Source organism: Natator depressus, chromosome 8, assembly GCF_965152275.1.
Source record: "Natator depressus isolate rNatDep1 chromosome 8, rNatDep2.hap1, whole genome shotgun sequence".
NCBI lineage: Eukaryota > Metazoa > Chordata > Testudines > Cheloniidae > Natator > Natator depressus.
In genome coordinates, this window is record NC_134241.1 from 18,979,120 (window position 1) to 18,999,217 (window position 20,098).

Sequence of the window (20,098 nt, forward strand, 5' to 3'; positions counted from 1 at the left end):
TTTTTTCAAAAAAATGTTAAATCAGAAATCTCAATTTCAAGCAATTCAAATATGCCTCATTATTCCTGCTGCTTTCTAACATCTGATTCAGATCTCAAAGCAACCTTGAACCAATAGCTGGATTTTCTCTATCTCCGTCACTTCTCTTTCCTTTCTCATGTGCATGTGTGTCCTTTTACCTACCTACCTTATCTCCCTTTCTTTTCTATCTCATCCTGTTTAGATCTCAGCATGTTGAATGCATGTGCTCTGCTCTCTGTTATTCAGTGACAGGAAGAATTGCACCTGGATTTAATGACGACCAGGAGATACTGTGCCCAAAACAGCCACTTCAGCCGGTGTAACACCAGGAGAGGTAGACTAACAATACCTAAATGGTATTTTTGAACAAACACATAGGCTCTCCTTCCATTCTCATGTATGTTCCAGTGGTTCCTTTCTATTCTGAAGGAAAAGTCTGCAAAAGACAAAGGTCTAGATCCTCAGGACTAACTAGTTGTGCTTAGAACAGGGGACCCAAGAAAAGAAGGGGAAAATATGGATGGGGCTGATTCAGCCCCGGTGTAAGTTGGAGCAACCTCAGAGCTGTTCCATCCTATACCAACTGCAACAGTGCCCTAAAAGCTGTTTCAAGACCAATGGCCCAAGACCCCTGGAGTGCAAGACACTCCAACCATGCCTCTTCTTTCCCTGACACACCTCCTCCTGCCTTCTGTGCTGGGAACAGGGAAGGAGTGGGTGCCGTAGAAGTGGCTATACCTGCTTTACATCATCCAAGGATTTCCCTTCTGCAAGAACAATCTCCAGCTGATTGTTTAAGAAAGCTTTCTGATCTCTTTGCACTGTCTAGGATCTGGCCCAATGAGACCAGTGTCTTCTGGATTAGTAAATAACTATTGATACAACCTAGTTTTGAATCGGACGGTGTCTCGTAAGGATATGAAGAAAGATGGGAATTAGGAAAAGGCATAAAGCAGTGTTCATGGTTATTAGTTCTGTAGGTAAGAATATAATGGAACCTGCATATGAACAAAGTTACCTTTATTTTTTTCTAGACAACTACTTTGCGGAAGCGGGATGTATGACACTTTCTGGACTATCCTATTTATAGATTCTGTGCCATCTGCTTCTTCATATGCTGTAACAGGCTGCTAATATTGTGAGCATGTTAATGGTTAGTGACTTCTTCGCAAATTTCATGGCTTTGAATTTTAATATAACGAACCAACACATAAGTCTGCCAAGAGACAGAAGTGTCAGTGATCAACAGCAGCACTGATGGATTTCTCTGACATTCCTAGTTGGGGCTTGGTGGCTAAGATCCTTTTACACAGAACTAGGATATCTTGCAAAACGGCTCTTGCCTTTTCTTGAGGACATAAGATAAAGTGAGGATAATTTTAGAATCCCTGAATCAAATACAATAATGTTATTGCTTCTAACTCCTCCACTGGTTCTTCTAAGAAAAATAATATTATTTCAGAAATAAATAAACTAAAATAAAATTCTAGTGCAAAGACTGCTCATAGAAGTTACTAAGACTGGCCTTTGAAAGTAGACTCCACTGAATTTGTGAAGGTTTGGAGTAAGGGTAATTCAGGTGCTTTTGAGGAAAAGAGAGGTAATAAAAGGGACATGGGACTGGACGATTGATAGACTGAAGGATGTTTAACACTTACTTTGCAGAGAGCATCCTACATGCCAGATCTCTACAGTGAGAATTCTCAGACAGACAATCTCCTCCTCTTAGTTCTCCAGATAAATCTCCTATATGGATGGGATTTTGGAACATTCAACTTCCTCAGTTAAATGAGGAAAAGCAGGATATTTGGTGAATTATTAGAGGAGGATAAAAGGCTCACCTCACAGCTACTTCTACAGGAAATTAGCAATAAATGCAGGTAAAAGGGATGCAAGGACAGAAGAGAAAAGGAGGCAAAATTTTATATTAAAAAGTATTTATAAAACATCTTTTAAAATGTTCGGATGAGCTAACTACATTAAATATTACCTACTTAATTTACTGACAATGTTTGTGTTATACTGGCATCACTTACCTATAAAAGGTCATCATACAACCTGTGATAGTCATGTTCATTGGCACCTGGGCTGACATTCGGCCAATCAAAACCATCTTTTCACCAGTGTCCGGGTGAAAAGCTGAATCATACACATATTTTGCTCTCCATAGTTCATCTTCTGTCAACCCAGGAGCCACAATGCCTTGTCTTGGAAACAAATACAAAAATGTGGTTATAAAATATAGCAATTAGTAAAAACAAACAAATATGGTACCAAAGGACTTTTGGATGAACAGAATAAATTTAAAAAGATAGAAGTGAGTATTGTACTTTAGCTTCTATTGTACTGCATGTTAAGAATCCCACAGACAAGTGCATTTGGTAGACTTGCCTTTACATAGCTTGCTGAAGAAAGAATCAAAATTCCCTGCATTGGTTAGGTACCTTATCTGATACTGTCCATAACAAACTTCTACCTGTTCAAAACAATGTAGAGATTTCAGCTATATAACTTCCATTAAAGTCACTAATAATCACACAGACAAAAACCCATGCCCAAGTCTGAAAATTTACCTTCAGGTATCTGAGAAGCTATTTATCTCAAATAATAGAACAAGTAGTCAAAGTTAGCTCTCACTATTGCTGCCATACCAACTATTTATTGGAATCAGACAGCTCATCCATAGACCAGAGTGCTTTCTTAGCATGGGCTCTCAGACCATGTCGTTTGTTGATTCATAACTCTAGATGCTAATTCATAACTCCAGAAACATAAATATCACATTTACTTGGCTTTACAAGAAGATACAATAGAATACCTAGAGGAAGCGATATTGCTTTGAAAATGTTTTAAATATTTCATTAGATGGATATAATCACCTATTGATATGAGTGACACTTAGCAAACCACAATCACTTAAGGTCCAAGAAAAAAACTGTCATTATTACTGATGACCAAATATATCCAACTATCATACCTGTAATCATGCACAATTTTTCTTGCATTTTCTAGTTGTTCATTAGGTAATAAAATATTCCTGGGATCTGTTACAGTAAAGAAATGATTGGCTCTTCCAACAAAAGTGCTTTGATCCCAACGGGGTTCCTTGATATTAATGTTTAATGGTATATCTGCTGACATTTTCATGAACTCTATGTGCAAAGAAAAAAGATTTCAGTTTGATAATTCTTGTAATACATAATGTACCGAGAACCTCTAAGGGTGTAATCTTGCCAGGTGCCAAACACTCTAAAATTCCATTAAAAATCCTAAATGAGCAAGTACATACTTTGAACGCAATGCATTTATCCCATATGCTTTCCACAAACAACAAAGCTGTCAGTCACACGAGGAACAAGTGCAAGTTGATCTGAACATACATATATATTTCTACATTCCTTCTCTTAAATAGCTGCACAGTAAAAGAATGGTTCTCAGAAGATAAGTAACCGAAGAGCAGAATTTTACTGATAACAGCCTCACAAAATAATGGATAATGCAAAATACTAGTTTAGTATTTGCTTTACTTGAATTAATTATGTATTCTCGCGACACTCCACCAGACTGGAATAAGGGGACTTAAAGCGAATTAAAAATTAAATGTTTTGAGAAGACATGCTTTAAGTGAGTTGAACTATTCTTCTACCACTGTATTTTGTGAGAAAGCCTGTAAAAAAATTCTGGCACAACAAAACAAAATTAAAGTTAGAACACACAATACAATATCTTTTACTGTAGATTATCCTTTATTTTAAAAAGTGTTACCCAGCAATCCATAATACGAAGAAGGTGTGCCAGTTTTCCTAGGCATAAAGGCCGGGAAGAGCACCTCTGCCAGTTAACCTCACAGACCTAGCAGTGTTCTGCCACCTCAGTAGAACAGGGTAACTTATTCATAGTTTGCAGTAATAATAGTTGCTTCCACACCAAGACCAAATATCATCTGCTCAATATTCATTCTGTCTAATCACTAAATAAGTATATGGAAAATGCTAATGAATAATGATTGGTTGGGGTTAATAAACAAATTTATACATCTGACTGAGAAGTGATGTTAAAGACAAACCACTGTTTCTTAAGGGCCTATATGGGACCATAAAAATAATGTTTTTTCAATGCATTTCTAAACATGAATTTTTAAACTGTACGATATTCTGTCTAGTATTGAAAACAACCACAGACTTACAGACTTCAGTGAAAAAGAAGAGAAAAGCAAACACATACAATCCACTATGTGATCAAACACAAGACCTTGAGAGAATGACAGTTTCACTGTAGAGACACTACATCAAAAGCAGACAAAAGATCATACCAGCAAGAGCACATGCTCAGCTCCCACTGATGTCACTGGGAATGGAGCATGTCCATGTCTATAGGGGCTAGGGCCCAGAAAATTAAAAGTTTTGTGACTGTAAAACAATTTTAGCATCCTCATGAAAGAAGGCAGTTCCTAGTATAATACAGGCTGTATCAACTATAGCATTGTTAAAAGTGGATTTCTACAACCTGTTCAATGTTCTGAAACAAATAAAAAACCCAAAACAAACCACCAAAATTAATTAGACTTAAGAAAAGGAAAAATGTTTTGTGAGAATGATATTTGCACTGTTGTCAGGAGAAACCAATACACTGTGTACCAGTATGCTACCATTAAGATCTAGTTAATAGTCGAGGTGAAGTTCCAAAAGTTAAGACTTTTAATTGTTAAAATGCCAAACTTAAAGATATTTGCATCCCTGTTGGGTTCATTGTTATCTAACTGGAGCTTCAGGATTCTATCAGACGAAAATTAATTATATAGTGTGATTTTGATTCAATAATTATTCAACATTAACTTGTACAGGTACAGTAAATATAAATCTATATTGCAAAATCCCATTAAAGAGAAGACACACCATTAAAGTTCATGATAGGGCCTTGTTATTTGTATGAATATTTTCATAGCCTGATCTACAAACACCTTTTTAAGGGTCACTCAAGAGCCATAAACATAACCAGATATGGATAAGTTTTAAAAGGATTTATATAGCTAGAGAATTGATAAAAAGGAATTTCCAAAGTTTTGTCCGTACAGTAATTTATATCAGTCTTCCCCCTCTGTCATCATAAGGTGAGAAATGGAGAAGTTTGGTATTAGGACAAAATCTTTAAAAAAATCAGATCTAGGTCAGTTAGAAATATTCTAATGTTAAAGCAGAATTTAAAACAAACTAGATAGGTCAATAAAAATAACTTTTAAAATAGCATATTTTAAACACTGATCTTCAAATTGTCCCTGATATGGTGCAACACTGAAACTTGGCCCAAATATATTTTAAAAGACAAGCCTTTTCTATACAGATCTTGGCAGAGTAATAACCTAGTGTGTTTTATATTTTGTACTTATGAGACATAAAGCATAGGAAAAAAGTGATCCCCCTGTGATAGAATGTACCTCTATATTCACATGCCTACACACTACTGTAATAATTGTTGTACAAGACATGTCTTGTAAGGTATCATTTGAAAACTCATAATTTGCTGGTGAATACTGACCTGATCAAATATGTGTGGCAACATTGTATGTGAAGTTATAAGATTCTACTGTATGGCGTTATTAACACGTATTCCAAACTGAGGTTGGCAAATAGGTCTGTCTCAAAAATGCTTAATTTGCATTTACATAGTAAACAGAGTCATCAAGCAGGAAGGGAAACAAAGGAAGCTCAAACAGGCGAGAAAAAAGCAGCAGGGAACATCCTTCCCCCTGGACTTTTTGTCTCCAGGTACCCAGCTGGAAATGTTTTTTCAAGCGGGGGACTGGCATCATAAAAAGGAGGGACAAACACTCCATGGCACCCCTCTCGTTCTCCCTGTCCATTGCATTCAAAGCACCTGAAGCACCAAAGGAAGCATTAGTTGTATTCTGGGAGAAGAGGTCCTGACCTAAGAAGTCTGGTCAGTAAGATGGCTGAAAGCATGTGGTGAGAAAATTTTGCTTTGAATTTAACATAGTTTGTTAAGTTAGGCATCAGTTGTGTTTTATCTTTATTTCTCTTGTAACCATTTCTGACTTTTATGTCTCATAACTTGTACTCACTTAAAATCCTTCTCTTTGTAGTTAATAAACTGGTTTAATTGTTATATCTAATCCAGACTGTTTAAACTGAAGTGTTTGGAAAACTCCATTTGGGGTGGTGAGTTGTGTGCATATTATTTCCATTAAAGAAATAACGGATTTCATTTAAACTTGTATTATCCAGGAGAGAGCTGGGCAGTACAGGACATACATTTCTGGGGGGGAATTTAAGACCGGGAGTGTGTTGGGGTCACCCTGCATTACAACAAAGGCTAGTGAGAGCCAGAGTGTAACCCAAGTGTGGCTGGCAGGCTGCAGTTACACACAAACACTCAGGAAGTAACTTGCATGCTGGAAGGCTGTTTGTGAGCAGCCCAGGTTGGAACTGCTTCAGCAAGGCATCATAAGGCACCCAAGATTGCAGAGCAAGGGTGGCACAGCTGCTCATTAGTCTACATTGTAGTGGAGTATGTCACACCTTCCACACGGCATTCTTTCATATTCTGATCAAAGACAAGTCAAATACTGTTTGTGAGAAAATTAGTGAATACACTGGAGTTCAACAATTAAACTTGGGTTGTCGTGTCACTGAACCTGGATAGTTCTATGTGAACAAATTCTGACGAGTATTTTCATCTTAACTTAGCTTCTTTTTTTACTTAGTTGATGCTTGCTCGCTAATGGATAAAGATCAGGCACAAATTATGAAAGCTGTTTGAATTGCATGTGACTATTTAATCAAAATTAGATGTCTAGAGAAAAAAGTATAAAAAGAAGCACTTTATTACACAACTTCTAAAAACATCCTCAACATATGAATTTTACACCAAAACAGAACTAGTCCATTCATGAAAGGTGGAGAGGTTAACACATCCCACAGACATGAACGGTTACTCAAAGTCCTTTTTTCCACCTCAAGAGCACTTTGGAAGTCTTTGGAAAAGCAATTAAGTTATCTACAGATAGAAATTTCTTGGTCTTCTTCCTATCCTAAGGAGCTAAAAACAGCAAAAGGTTGTGACAGATATAAAATGCCATCCATATTCATACTGGAGATTAGGAAGCCGATTTAGACCACTGATGCTATTGGTTAAAAAACCTCAGAGTCCTTGGAATCAAGAAATTAACCATTTGCGAAAGTCAGGCCCGGATCCACAAAGGGACTTTTAGGCACCTACAAAATCACTGGAATCTACAAACCCTGGGTTAGGCCCCTAGACTCCCTATACAATGGATGAGGAAACATAGGTGGGATCCACAAAAGCCCCAGCACTCTAGGTCGGAAGTGACCTAAGCTAGCCAAAGGGAGATACCTTTCCTTATAATCTTTACCCAATGGTCAGAGTACTCACCCTGATTCAATTCCCCCCCTCTGCCTGAGAAGATATTTGAAAAGGTGTCTCCCACCTCTCCTCCAGGTGCCTCACTAAGGCAGCTAGGTGCATGCCCAGAAGCAGAAACTTGGGTGCCCACGTAACTTTTACAGTGAAAATGTAGGCAACGACTGAGCCTAGGCACCCAAAGAGTTAGGCAGCAGCCAAGTGGGGGTTTTGTGCATCACAGTAATACCTAAATCTGGGGCGTAGGCCCCTAAATCCTTTTGTAACATATGTCATGGGGACTACAAATTTATTTTGTAAACAAAGTTAATATTGAGAACTGATGGCTCTGACAAAGATATTCCCTCTCCATGCACTTATGTCAGAAAAGATTTTTTAAACTATAAGATATTCAGGGAAAGGGCTTTGTCTTCCTTTATGTCTACACAACATCTAGAACCTTTTGGATGCTTTTATAATTATTTATTGTTTAAATTACAATGAAGGCCTAGTGGTCACACACCATGCATAGCTTACTACATTTCACATATTATGAAAGACACCATAGTTTTCTAAGCTGTTAATCCCCACAAGACCTGTCACTGAGATTCTGCCCCCCTCCTACCAAAATCAATGACTGTTGGCACACACGTGAAGGCAAAATTGGCTCCAACTAATCTTACCAAGTATGCAGAGCAGCTGTGTTATACATGAAATATAATAGTGGAAAAAGAAGAATTGGCAAATACAATTCATTTGGCTTTCCAGAACAGAATAGACAAAGTCCTTCAGAAGAGGTTTTGAAGGAAACTAAGCAGTCAACGGAAGCAAAGTTCTGTCATGGATTAGAAAGAAACTGGTTGAAAGACAGGTAACAGATTAGGAGTTACCTTCCAGCACAGTAAATGGTTAACTGTGGAATGACCCAATGATCCATACAAGGACGAACACTGTTAAATAAAACTTGTTAATGACCTTGAAGAAGTCATATTTTGTTCCCACTTACCTTGATACTATTCCTTTATGCATGTCCCTGATAATTATACACTATTTCTTTCAGTTAAACAACCATTCTTTAGAAGAAAAAAAGGTTTGAGTTTATAGTGTTTTCAATCTAAATAAAAACAAATCATCTCCTGTCAAGATATATTTTTACATTTAGTCTATACTGTCAAACATAGAAGATTGAAATAACAAAGCCATTACATTAAAAAGTTTTCTGTTTTCAGCCAGTTCCAAGATTATCCTTTAACAAACATTCTACTGTGCTAGACAACAAATCCTATTACTTACTTAAACATCAGTCAATACCTGATTGCTATCCTGCTAAAACTCATAAACAAAGTTTACAGTATGCATACATATTTCTCCTTGTCAGGAACCACATGGATTTTTGTTTCTAGTCCCCTAATTTATTCTGGCACCAGAAAAACTGTAAATTGTATAAATAAATTGACACTTTTTTGTCCTGGCGGTGCAGAGGTTAGCAGTATAAAGAGGTATTCACTCAAAGGCTGCAAACATCTGACTAAACAAAAACAAAAAGCACAAATCATGAGTGCATATTGCAGCCAGTGAACACTACTGTCTGATATCTTAAGCCTGTTTTCCTGGTTTATACTCTTAATGTGTTAAGATCATTTAAGCATCTAAATGTTTCGCTCGACAAGTGTTATTAGCCTGGCTATTTTACTACAGGAGGTCTGTGATGCACTGCTTGTGCAATGCTGTTTTAGGAACGTTGTTACTGTCTCAATAAACAGAAGCCTATGCTGTCACAGGTCATTTCAAAGACTCGCAAAGCAGTTCATGTTCTCACATCTTTTATTTTGACAATTGCATTGGATTAAGAGGTTGGATTATTTGGCAATAAAGTCAAATTAGCTATTCTGAATGCTGGCCTTGTCAAAGCAAAGTGTACCAAGGTCTTTCCAACAAATGGGACTTGAAAAAAAAAACCACATGACCTAAATGTGAAATAGAACACAAACTTGTGAAACCAGAAAAAATAAAGATGAAATAAAGACAAATAGTTTCCAGTAATGATTAGGGCACATGAAGAGTTCCCACTGACCTAACTGGGAGTTGCTCACTTGCAGCAGAATTCACTATTGGACCCCAGATAAAAAAGGTTTATCTACTGCAGTTGATGCCCAACACCTATTAGCCCAAGAGCTACATCTTCTTGCCAAGGTTAAAAGTACTACTGCCACCACTCCTTTTCAGGCCAGAGCCTTGCAATTTAAATGGCACCTTTATGTGCTGATTGTTGTTGCAATTCAATATTGTACTCAGAATAATCAACTTTCTATTTAATACAGTTTTATTACCTAGCTGAATAACAGAAAACAAAATTTGTTGTATATAATTATTCAATGAATTTCACAAGTAGTCATCAAATGATATATTCACTAAATATCCTTTGATCAATTAAGGAGTCAGTCTAATACTGCATAGGAGTGTATGTCAACCGAATTATTCAATAATTACCAGTGAACTTTTAAAAATATAGTCACTTATTATTGTACCAGCTCTACTTACTACCTCTTTCTTCCTTTCTGTCATAACTTCGTTCCATCACGAACTTCACTTTTTCCTTCTCGGAGAGAGATCCAGGAAAGTGGGGATTTTTCCAAGTACCGTAAATATATTCAAAACTACTGTATATTTACTAAAATAAGTAACCATAAACCAGGGGACTCAAAGAGCACTAACACTGTTGGCCAAACGTACTGTAAATATAGTTTCAGTACATGTTAAATATACAGATAACTTACATTATCTCTCATATTTCAAAGTTCCACAATCAGCTTACACAAGAGAAGCTCAAAGTCCCCCAGGATACTAGAAGGATAATAAAAACAATTCAATATGGGGGTGGGAGGTTAGGGACTCTACTTCTATTATTATATTGAAAGGGAATCTTAGTTAGGAGACAGCACTGTCTATTTGCATTTTTTTTTAAATAGAGAGTTGGCAACCTTCCTTCATCAAAAAGCGGAACACCTTTCTAATTCATGAACTTCAAAAGAAACAAGTTGGCACAATGACAGGCTATTTATAAAGGTACTTTGAAATGCTGAAGGTACTTTTCATGATAACTAAGTAACTGCTAATAGACCAGTAAAATCTAATAATACTTTACTTTTATACAGTGACTTTTAGCAAGGTTCTCAAAAGACCTTTAACAACACTTATCAGGTTTCTCAACACCTCTGTGAGGTATCATTTCCCCCATTTTAAAGATAAGGACACTGAGGCAAAGCAGTAATAACTTGCTCATGGCTACAAGGCAAGTCCAAGCCAAGAACAGAACCCAGAATGTCTGAATACTAATCTTTAACCATCTCTGCTACAGCAGTTACTTACATACTCTATGACAGTGATTCCCAAACTTATTCCACCGCTTGTGCAGGGAAAGCCCCTGGCGGGCTGGGCCGGTTTCTTTACCTGCCGCGTCCGCAGGTTCGGCCGATCACGGCTCCAAGTGGCCACGGTTCGCTACTGCAGGCCAATGGGAGCTTCTGGAAGTGGCGCGGGCCGAGGGACGTACTGGCCGCCGCTTCCAGCAGCTCCCATTGGCCTGGAGCAGCGAACCGTGGCCACTGGGAGCCGCGATCGGCCGAACCTGTGGACGCGGCAGGTAAACAAACCGGCCCGGCCTACCAGGGGCTTTCCCTGCACAAGCGGTGGAACAAGTTTGGGAACCACTGTTCTATGATAGCGTAGTATATAAATTCTCATAAATTATCCAGTTGGGGGAGGGAGGGAAGGAAGAAAAAGAATTCCCACTTGTCATCTAATGTGCTTTATAGATTGTTAATTAGCATGTGGAAATAAACTGAGTCAGCCCACAGAGTGCATCAAAAGCATCTTATGCTCTCTTGGTCATGCCTTACTCAAAAAGGGTGCCCACATTAAGTGTTAGCTGAAACTTCCAAGCAATTTTCAAGAGGACCAAAAGTAATTAAGCAAGACTCAGTGCCACTGATATCATTAGGTATCAATTTGATCTCTGGGAGATGTATCAATTAAGCATAAACTGGTACTTTATTTTAGGAATTTTAGTAGGTAGACTATTGATACTGATGCAGGTGATTCTACCAGATCCACGTAGGTAATGTTTGATCACATGTGAGAAACTTGTCTGGCCAAATCATTATACAGTAGGGGCAGATACATTTTACTAAGAATAAAATGCTGCTTAGAAAAAGAGAGGGGGGAAAAGAATAAATCCTGCTACTTCCAAATGTTGAGACCCAGCATGCTGTGTATCTGAATTGTACTCTTTCCAAGCTCCCTGGGGCATGTGCTGTACCTTCCTCTAAATTCTATGTAGCATCAACAATATTACCAGCATTCAAATAATAAATAAAAATGTAAACCTACATTAATATGAAACACAATTAGTTATCTGTTCATTGACTAACAGTTCAGTACAATTTTCAGATTTTGTTAGCTTGTAATGTACAGTAAATTGAAAGAAGCCAATATGACCTGTTCCATATATTCAAGGTAATGAACTTTTGCTTTGATTCACTGTTGCAAATAGCTCATTTTTAATCTCTAACACTTAATGTGATGAATTCTTCCACAGTGCTATATAATCTTTCCCATATTTAAGAAAGAGGTCTACAAAGAGAAGCTGTATTCATTTCAAAGTGTCATTTTGTTTTACAAAGGTTTTGACATTTACATAAGGTTCACACAGTGCCAGGGACTGTGCACAAAATCTTCTGCTGCATGAATGCTGGTTTAATCATCAAAGTAATGCTAACATTGTAAAGTTATGCATTCATTTAAATATTAGTGTTTCTTCTGATCATAAAACCAGCACTAAAGTGACGGGAAAATATCTAGAATTTCCTTGAGAGGTGTGGAGCATGTAAAATTTTAAGTCAGCTTCCATTCTGCCAAATTCAATAGGCCAAATTCAGAGGTGAACTGTAAGTTACTGACTGATAAGTGAGAATAAGCAAGCCCGAATTGCTGTAATTTACACAAGGAGGGTAAGATCCATAGTTGTAAAAGAAATTAACAAGGGGTGTAATGCGTCTGTTAAAGTAGGACCCTCTCTGTGTAAATTACACTCAGACACTTTTGCACCCACAAACAGACGTGTAATTTTGACCATTTTACATAACTAGAGTTGGTAGAAACTGACTGTTTCAATCATTTCAAGTTTTCCACTACGTCTTTTATTAAAAATCTGATTTTTTTAATGAAAAGTATTTTGTCACAAAAATGCAAGTTTTCAATCACTTATGGAGCTGCTGATATATTTCAACAATTGAAACATTTTGATGAAATTTTAACATTTTTACAATTTAAAAAAATTCCCAGGGCATTTTTAACTGGGTTTTCAACCAATTCTACACAAAATCTATGAACTCAGATTTCTAATAGCCTCATGGTCTCCTATTTTCCTTTTTGTTTTTCTCTGCTACACTTTCCTGCATAACCTCTCTACACACAATTTTCATCACGACTTCAAGGGCGGGATCATACTCTTGGTAGTTACAGGCTCATACTCTTGGTGGTTACTTTAAAACAGTATCTTCATTAATTAACATATTAGCTCCTTAGATTTAATCACCATCCGTAAGAAATAACAATGGCCCACAACTAATGGATTTGCAGCTGTGTGTTTTGTCGTTTTAACTATTAAAATGTGAAGTGCATCAGTTCAGCAAGTTTTCAGCAGCAAAAGACTGTGATATTTAAATTATCAGTCTTTACAGAATGGAAAATGATATGGATAATCTGAAATATGGGAGTAGGTAGAAAGCAGAAAAAGATAATGGAAGCTTCAACTGCAAGACAGGATGGAGAGGATGCACTGTTAAATCTAGCAGCTGTTGAAAGGACTGGCATTCCTTCATATGGGAATGAGCCATCTCTATCAAAAACAAGTGTTTACATTTTCCTTGAGGATGAATGTTCAAATGACTACAAATTAAATAAGACGAAGAGGGCCAACAACATTGTTTCATTGGATGGACTGATTTAAATCAAGGCTATTGAAATTGCGATTTTAATCACCAAGTGGAAAGCCTTGATAAATCATCAACTGGAAATGGAAAAGTGGATTAAACTTATTTTCTAAAGAAAGATGCACTCTCATTGGTTGATAAGACCATTAAAACATATTGATTTACAGCTAAACAGAACCTTTACACTAGATTTGGCCCATCTTTTTGCTACCTAGGAGGGTACACTATAACTATATACATTTATTTAAGCAATTATATAGTTTAATATTTTCAGATTCTTATTAATAAATACATTTTTAGTATGTTAGAAAATGGCAAATGATATATTGCCTATTTACTAGTTAATTAACATTTTGATCATGATTTGCGTCAAGCTGCATTAGGATGGTAACTGGAATTTAATTAAACACACAAAACAGCATATAAGATTATTTTGATTAAACAAACTAACCTTAAAATTTGGGTACATAAACGTCAGGTTTTTTCCATGTGCTGGAGAGTAAGTTTCCATGCTGGGTGGGGTTATAAATATTCATAATTTGAGAACTGAGTCAAATCAGAGCTCCATTAGGGCAAAGCCAAAAAACAGGAGTATGAGACCACCCAGGTTGGCTCAGTGGATGATCCTAATGAGATACCTGATGGTGTTTCCTGGAATCAGAGGCTGGGCCCCTGTGATGACATCAGAGTCTTGTACCCACCAGCACAAGATCAAACTCTACTGTCTATTGTGCCATATTCATAAAGCTTGACCTCAAAAGTTAAATGTTTTCCCCCGATTCTTTCTTTACATAGAAAAGAAGCCTTGAACTCAAAGTTTTTGATAGATGCTCATGGATTCAGCATATTTATTTTTAATTTAAAATGTTTAAGAAATAATAATAATATTAGGCCTTAGCATATTTTAAAGAGGTTTATTTTTAAAAAGAAAAAATAATTTAACAAATTAAAATAATCTGATTTAATAAAAAAATCTGATCTTTATGATTTTTTCAAAAAAAATATCGATTTTTGTTCACCTCGTCACATTAACTTAATGCACCAAGGAAAGAATGATAAATGTCATGGCAGAGAATGTTCATTACTTATCTTTTAAAAATTATTGTAACACCATATTTTTCATTACTACAGGTAAAACATTTCAAAATGTTAAATGATTCATGAACAATGAAAACCAATGACAATTATGTTCACCATTTTTAGCTCCAATCCTGCTTGGAGCTCTGTGTGGGCACAACTGTCAGTCCACATGGAGTTCAGTGAAAGATGGGGAACTTAATTAGCAGCTGCCTAAGAAAACAAAGTTTTCTTCCTCCTCTGGATTTTTTTCTGTATATGGTATATTTGGCAGATGCACAAATCTTGAGAAAATAAAAGCAAGTATGAAAATTCTAAAATACATCGTATCATCCAGTAATGTGATGGATACAATCCAAGGAGCAAAGAAGACAGTTTGTATCAAGTGAAAATGCATTGATTCAAGATAATTCTGTATACTTCAGACAATAAATTTATCTGAGTGTAATGAAACCCTAAGTCCTCTTAACACATAAAGAGTAATAGTGTAAGGAGCCCACACTTTGCTGTCACCTAAAAGTTGAAAAAGAGGCTGCTAAGCTTTCTGATTTCACAGTGGAAAGCACTGTTAAAATGGTATACACCTAACAAAGAGCAAGGATATTTCCTTGTCTTGCCAAATTTACAAAGTTTTCACAGAAATATTTTTGATATAGTAGTATTGTCCTTGGTGCTACTGGGATTGTAAAATCCCAATTTTTGTTTTGTTTTGCTGGTTGGTAGACCATCTGTTAACAACAGAGAGGTAGATGCCAACAGTCTGAATGGAAAAAAACAGTTCATGTATTTCTTTCCTGTTCTGCATAACTTATCATCCACTGTTAGTAAATAGTGAAGACGTACATAAAATCCCATAAAACTAAACTATACAAGCAAAGTGTTTTAACAAATACTTTGGAAACTATCCCTATACTTAAAGATACTCCTATATATAAAAAATACTTCAACTGTGAAACAAGAAATGGGAACTGTCCACAAAGGTATTTTTATCATGGCTATTTTTAAATGTATTGAAGACGCCCTACTTAACTGGAAGGCATAGTTCTCTTTTCTGGTGAAATAATGAGCCTGCAGCCAAAGATCCTTTGAACTGGTACAATACCTTGTATTCATGCGATCTTGTAACACTATTTTAATCAGCTCTTAGTCAGATACATTAATTTTCAGAAGCTAGTTTTAAATTACCCTAGAGTAATGCCAGACTTAACCAGTCTGAAGGCACAAAAATCCAACAACAGAAGTGATCAAATAAATTTTATAACAAATTATGTAAGACCTGATTCTGATTTCACTTACACTAGTTTTCCACTTGTTTAACTCCACTCCAATGGAGTTACTCCTGATTTATACTGTGATCAGAACTATGTCTTTAGTGATACAAAATCTGTACCTGAATATTACGACTAATAAAATGGTAAGAAAAGAAAAATAATGAACATTTTGGTTACATAAAATTAAGATAACTCAGGAAATCAGATAAATGCAATGAAAAATTTTTAAAGGGAGCATGCATGGGAAGTAAATGAAAGAATCTTGTAAAAAGATTTCAGCAGCTACAGCCATCTGATGAAGCCAGAGCTCAACAGCTATCAAATCATTTACTGCTCTTTTTTTTGGCATCTTATTTTATCACCTCCAGAGATTACATTATTTAATAAACACCATCAGAAGTGGAATAATCTATTTAATAAGAGTATTGAATCAACAGCGCCACAACATTTTCATCCCTGAGGCTTCAAGATCTGAGAAAATTAAACGCAAGCAGCACAATTATCTCATCAGGTATTCAACTTCCAGTTATTGTCAGCATTCCTTTTCAAATAGCTCACTAGCAGAGATGCTGAAAAACAAAATTAATTATGCAGACATGTCAACTATTAACATAATTCACACTGAACAGTCAAGCTGAAGTGATTGTCACAATGCAAGGACATGCACTATGGGAAAGTATTAAAAACCCCAAAGATATTTTTATATAACACAGTTAAACAGTTGCTTCTGCTGTGGATATATAAACATGGTTTTTTTTTATTTGTTACTTTTTGATAATAAATTTTTTTCACTGATTCCAAAAACACAACACGTCCACCACTTGAATTCAAAGTATATTTACTTTTTAATAAAACTCAGACATATAGATCCAGATGGTTCTAATCCAGAATTCAAGATTATGAGGAAAAATATCATAAACAACAATATTTATTAAGCACTTTTCACTTATAGATCTCAGAATGCTTCATGAAAGAAGGAATCATTATCTTGAATTTACAGATGGGGAAACTGAGTCACAGAGAGGTTATATGGCTTGACGGCGTGTCAAAGGACAGAGAGAAAGGCAATGACAAAATTGGAAATATAAACTAGGTCTCCTACAACAGTATCATCCAGTGGTCAGGTCCAATGTCCTATCCACTGGACCACATTGCCTCCAGATTAAGTTAGTTGGGTAAAAAAACCTCTCCTATGTCAGTTTAGTCTAACTTCAATACAGTCTTAAAGATGTTGTTAAGAAAGAAGTCAGATGCATAAAATTATGCATAACTTTCTCTCCTGCATCTCTTCCTCCTCCTTTGTCTACATTATGTTCCATTTAGGCCCAGGTCTTGCAAACACTGACAAACAGACATAATTTTAACTGTGTGAGTAGTTTCATTGGTTGGGACGAGGGATGCCATAGTCCTGCAAAACAAACAAACAAACAAACAAAAAAAACCCCAACAACAACCCATGCCTGTGCTTAACTTGATGCACTGTGAGTAGTCCATATGCAATTCTTAGCAGAATCATGGCCTCAGATTAGACTCCTCAGACGTGGGCCCTTATCTTCATATATAGTTAGGTGTGCATGGCACTTTAGAAGACATTATAAAAGATGTTTGTGCATAACAGATAAGAACTCTTTGAGGGACACTCTCAACTCATTTTTTAATTGGCTAATTTTTTAAAATCAGTTTTTGACAGAAACTTCATTTAATAGTTTTTGTCTTTTCTGATCCCCTACTGGTATTTAGGAGGGTAATTTGAAGGGGCATCTAAAAGCAATACTACCAAACACACTCAAGTTTGCCCCTTCTTACTCACTCTCTGATAAGATGGAAACATCTGCAATTTTTTTTCAAGTGTCCTGTACCAAACTTAATGGGGAATAAATTTTAAAAATATCGTAAGAAGTGACAGTGTCCTCCCCTGAAAATGAAATCACAAACCAGAGCAAAGTCTAAACAACAGTTTTTAGTACAAAGGCTACTGTTAGTTTTACCATGGGATCAGCAGCAGTGGGAAGACTTTAAACTTTGTTTAAAGGATAACAACAGTAGCTGCAACGGGTCTGAAAACTGCACGTTCAGAAGTCGTCAGGAATTAAACTCTCAACTGTAATGTTTCAAAGTTCACTTTTTCCTTTATTAAATGTAAAATGTTCCATAACTACTTTGTAACCTGAACCAAGAGTCACAAACGAAGCAGCAACTATATGTGATTCAATTAGTCACAGATTAGATGAGGTTTCGAAGGGTGATACACTTGGTAACTTTTTTACTCACATTAAAATACAAATGAAAAGCACTGAATTTAGCTGTAGTCAGAATTCAAGGTTTTAGAACATTTTAAATTGTACTGGTTACTAAAATCACAGTGACAAATTCATTAACTCCTGGGTGAGCAGAAATCTTCTCTGTACAAGTGTTACCAGTTTCTGCAGAATCCAAGCGTTCATTGAATAAAATAAAAATAAAATAAAGTTTCCAGACCGTATAATTGTGAACATAAACTTCTAAATGTGAACCAAGTATAAACTGATGCAGTGATGCCTTCCTAACTCTACAGATGGACATCTCTAGCGCCAGAGTAAAAAGGGGACAGCTAATGTTATTATGACGGGTGGGTGGGACGGTTCCAACACTGCTAATGATTGAGGAGGCAGCATTTATGTACAAGGGGGACTGCCACCTCCAAAACCTTAGGCAAAGGCACTGGGGGGGGGGGCAATAATCCCAGACGAGGGCTCTGCTGAATTGGTGTCAGCAAAGCCTCCTCCCCCGCAACCCTTCTGCTTTGCAGGGCCTCCTTATACAAGCATTCTCTGCTGTGCTGGCAGACAGGGGACCCACTGTTTCTCTCCTTCACTCTATCCAACATCCCCCTGATCCTCAGCCTGATGCTCCCTGGTTTTGGGCAGGATGAAGTCCAACAGAATGGCCCCAGATGCCTTCACCATAGCAGCAGGCTTTGTTGATAAGCCAAGGGTCCTCCTGCCACTCCAGCAGAGGACACTGTGTGTCTGACCAGCATAAATTGAATGGGGAGGAGGCAGGTTGTGTGGGAGGTCCAGCTTTAACTGGAGAAGCAGAGTGCTTCCAGAGAAAGACTAGCAGGGATGTATTTGACCTGCATGAGACAGGGAAGGAACCTGCATGGAGCATAATAAAAAGCAAACATTTCCCCCCTTGAACCTGCAACCGGGGTCCAGCGGCAGCGCTAGGGGAGGCAAAGCCTCCCCTGGCCTATTATACCTGCCACCTATGATGCTAGGTACATTTTTCAAACCCTGTGCAACCTCGCCCATCAGAATGGGAGATGGCATGAAAACAAATTGCTGTGATGCAAAAGCTCATTTAAGCGAATAGCAGTAGCTATTAATTTGAGCCAACACCCTTATAATTTATTATGATGCGCCAAACATCACAGCATGATTTATAATGATGCTAATGCTATAAAAATTTGCTAACCATTCTCAGTAGCTTAATTTTGAAATTAACACACTGCCCTTTCAAGAACATAAGAACAGCCCTACTGGGTCAGACCAAAGGCCATCTAGCGCAGTATCCTGTCTTCTGACAGTGGCCAATGCCAAGTGCCCCAGAGGGAATGAACAGAACAGGTCATCATCAAGTGATCCGACCCTGGTCACCTTTTTTGCGTATGTCTACACTAGAATTATAAGACCTGCGGCATGGCCATGGCTGGCCCAGGTCAGCTGACTCTGGCTTGGGCTGCAGAGTTAAAGATTGCTGTGTAGATGTCTGGGCTTGGGCTGGAATCTGGGCTCTGAGACCTCTGCTCCCTACCTCATTGGATCCCAGAGCCCAACACAGCAATTTTACATCCTTGCAGCCTGACCCCGAGTCAGCTGACCCAGGCCAGCCACAGGTGTTTAACTACTGTGTAGATGTACTCTTTTTGGGTAGTCTCAGTCTTGTCCCCAATGGATATGGATTATCCTTCCCCCAGACCTGAAAATGCTCATCACAATGACATGTCTTTTGACAGTTTCTGTGGAGTAGCCAAGGCTGAAGACCCTGGGGACCGAACTACTCCCTGCCACCTGGAAAAGGTGACCTCTCTACCTCAAGGCTGAGGCAGTCTGACAGACAATGATGGGGTGGCACACACTGCAACTACTCCTACTGTAACTGTTCTGATCATAAAAAAGACTTCAGGCTCCAGAGACATCAGGCCAACACCTCTCATTTTAAGTATAATTAGTGCTAGATTGTTTTAAGGGAGGATAATTTTGGGGAGAGGAGCATCTTTACATGATGCCAAATTTTCAGCATATTTCAGATTTATCTCTGTCATTTAGCAGTGCTGTTCCCTCTCTGCGTTATGCTGGCAGCCCCAGTTTAAAAAGA

The 20,098-nt window shown here is 37.4% G+C and overlaps 1 protein-coding gene across 3 annotated transcripts in view; it reads right to left on the minus strand.

Annotated features, from left to right (window-relative positions):
- Nucleotides 1–20,098, minus strand: part of SFXN1 (sideroflexin 1) — a 40,558-nt gene that overhangs the window by 19,012 nt on the left and 1,448 nt on the right. For 2 of the 3 annotated variants that reach the window (XR_012640512.1, XM_074960543.1), the window contains exons 2-3: nucleotides 2,999–3,173; nucleotides 2,058–2,228 (exon numbers count right to left, since the gene is read on the minus strand). Coding sequence is in view for 2 of the 3 variants with exons in the window: in XM_074960543.1 (XP_074816644.1) it covers nucleotides 2,058–2,228; nucleotides 2,999–3,168 (341 nt within the window). In the remaining variant the exon portion in view is untranslated. Of the gene's footprint in view, nucleotides 1–2,057; nucleotides 2,229–2,998; nucleotides 3,174–10,175; nucleotides 10,214–20,098 lie in introns of those variants that run through there. The other variant, XM_074960544.1, reaches the window with a different exon arrangement.